Source organism: Aptenodytes forsteri, unplaced genomic scaffold, assembly GCF_000699145.1.
Source record: "Aptenodytes forsteri isolate BGI_AS27 unplaced genomic scaffold, ASM69914v1 Scaffold336, whole genome shotgun sequence".
Taxonomy (NCBI): domain Eukaryota; kingdom Metazoa; phylum Chordata; class Aves; order Sphenisciformes; family Spheniscidae; genus Aptenodytes; species Aptenodytes forsteri.
The window spans coordinates 2,276,094-2,278,470 of NW_008794911.1; the positions used below are offsets into that span (position 1 = coordinate 2,276,094).

The window sequence follows — 2,377 nt, forward strand, 5'->3', positions numbered from 1 at the left end:
TAGTTTTTATTTTTTTTTTTTTTTTTTTAAGACCCCCTGCTGCAGAAAGAGAGCAGGCACAGACACTTCAGCCAGCACTTACAACCAGTTGTCAGCAAGTTAGAACAGGCTACAAAAAAAAAAAAAATCTGTTCTTTTTGAGTTTAGCAACTGAGGAAAGACACATAGGTCTAGTAAGCAAATAGTTTAATTATCACCCCCAGTTACCACAGCAGCTACTTGTGACCTAAAAAAAAATCTCCCCCTCTCCAACTCTGCAAGACAGAAAACTCCAGTCAAAGTTATCAGTATTGCACAAGAAATCTGCCAGAACACAGACTGGAATGAAACATTTCCTTACTCAGTCTTGCACTTGATGTGACGCTGTCCCTTCCCCTTGCCAGAGTATTTGTCCCACTTACAGCAAAACCCCAAGGTTGGTGGCTCACATTTCAGCTACAACCAACCAGGCAGGTGGAAGCTTACTGCCCTAGTCCTCTGCAAAGATACCCCCTTCACCCTGACTTGGGGAGACTGGGGAGGAAGGAAGAAAGGAGAAAAAAAAAAAAAAAGTCAAAGGAATCATTTCATAGATTCCCAAGACAACCATGACCATAAAGACAGCAATAATACTTGTTCTTCAGGACAAATCATTATTAAAATATAATAAGCAAAGCAGTCACATGGCTTTTCAAACAGATCTTAGCAATTTGGTGAATCAGAAACCTTCCCAGCACAAGGAAAATACAGACAGTGGGAAGCCCTGCCACTGAGCAGACAAACCAGAAAGACACATAAACCAGACCTCTCCCCAAGAGCTTGAAGCTATGTCAATGGCTGCCAATGAGCACTTATTTACTTCAGGCTCACATCATACATGAAAACTTGAGAAGGAAGAATTCCAGAAACTCATCAACATCACTCATTCTGCAGAGCACCTACAATTTCATTCTACAACATGGGATAAACACTGCAGAAGTACCATGACGGTGCTTGCCCAAGCAAAACCTACCCACCTGCAGAACCCAAGGGAATGTTTTCACCTGCAACTCGGAGAAGTTATGTTATCTGAGCTAGAAAGTTGGAACACAAGACATAAAACGAACTCAAGCATCAAAGGTTGTGAATGTTCTTAAGAGAGAAATAAACTCACTAAACTCTTTCTCCAAGTGCCACTCTTCTAAACATCTCCACTCCAAGCATAAAAAAAACCCAAAACAACAACTCATGAAAAGTTACCATTTGTATCTACCAATCGGATCCCAAAATCCAGGTCGTGGAATGTTACAGGGTCCTTGGGTTGCTTGCTTATAAAAGCTATAGAACTTGAGCATCATTTCATTCGTTGGCTGGAATGAACCTAGTGAAATCATTTTAAAATACAATTAAATTGTAATCAAGAATATTAATGAGTATTTTACAAGCTTAGTATTTCTATGAGAAAATAGCCTGCAGTTTGTTACAGCCTGATTGACAGCAGTACAATTTAAGTCAACGGAGAACATCTTTACTTCATCTACCATGAACCAGCACCACTGACAATATTTACTTTACAAACAGCAAGTTTCAGGTTGAGTTTAAGGGACTATAACCTTTACTACTCCTAAGGTCAGACTCCATAGTAAGAATAAAAAAAGAGTAATAAGTAACATAAAGCAAGTGTCCTTTCACTCAGTTTAAAGGGACTGGTCTAGCTCCCAGTAAACAAAGTATCTTGCTGTATCACTTTACTGTTAAAAAAGAGTAACTTATTGAAAGACTCCAGAACTTTAAAAAAACAAAAAAAACCAAACCAAACACAACAAACCCAAAACACAGCCTTCCACAGTGGTTTTGTTTACTTTGGGTATTTGACAGCACTTTCAATAAGTTTCACTGTTTCTCCTGTTTCTGTTTTCTCTTCTTCCTTTGTGGAACACACTTTTGTAGAGGTAGGAAATGTGAATACAAAACTGTAACAGCTGGCAGGGAAGATTCATAACCAATCAATTAAATCAAATACTTCGAGGTTCGATTCTAGTCATTAGGAGAAGTTTACAGTGACCTCTATCTTAGTACCTCAACAAACCCAGTTTTACTTACACCAGAATTAATGATGTATGTAATAACCAACTTTTTAAAATTATTATTATTACTCTTATAAAAAAGACACATTCTGATTATTTTGCTTTTCTGTTCTGGAAACTCTTTCAGCAGAGGGAACTCACGATAACAGCTCCGAAGCCATCAAACCAACTTCAGGATTTCAGGGAGGCAGAGGCCCTTCCCCGGCGTTCCCCGCACCGCGGGGAGCTGACAGGCCCCCTCCTCCAGGCGCCTGACTGAGGAACTCCTGTCGTGGGCTGGAAGCCCCTGAACCGGCGTTTCTTCAGGAGAGGCGGACGGCAGCACTAAGAAC

At 40.1% G+C, this 2,377-nt stretch overlaps 1 protein-coding gene across 2 annotated transcripts in view; it reads right to left on the reverse strand.

Annotated features, from left to right (window-relative positions):
* ACBD5 (acyl-CoA binding domain containing 5) overlaps nucleotides 1-1,352 on the reverse strand; it is a 33,058-nt gene extending 31,706 nt beyond the window's left edge. The window contains exon 1 of one of the 2 annotated variants that reach the window (XM_009275198.2): nucleotides 1,219-1,352. In XM_009275198.2, coding sequence (XP_009273473.2) covers nucleotides 1,219-1,352 — 134 coding nt within the window. The remainder of the gene's footprint in view (nucleotides 1-1,218) is intronic. The other variant, XM_019471008.1, reaches the window with a different exon arrangement.
* Nucleotides 1,353-2,377: the final 1,025 nt, after the last annotated feature.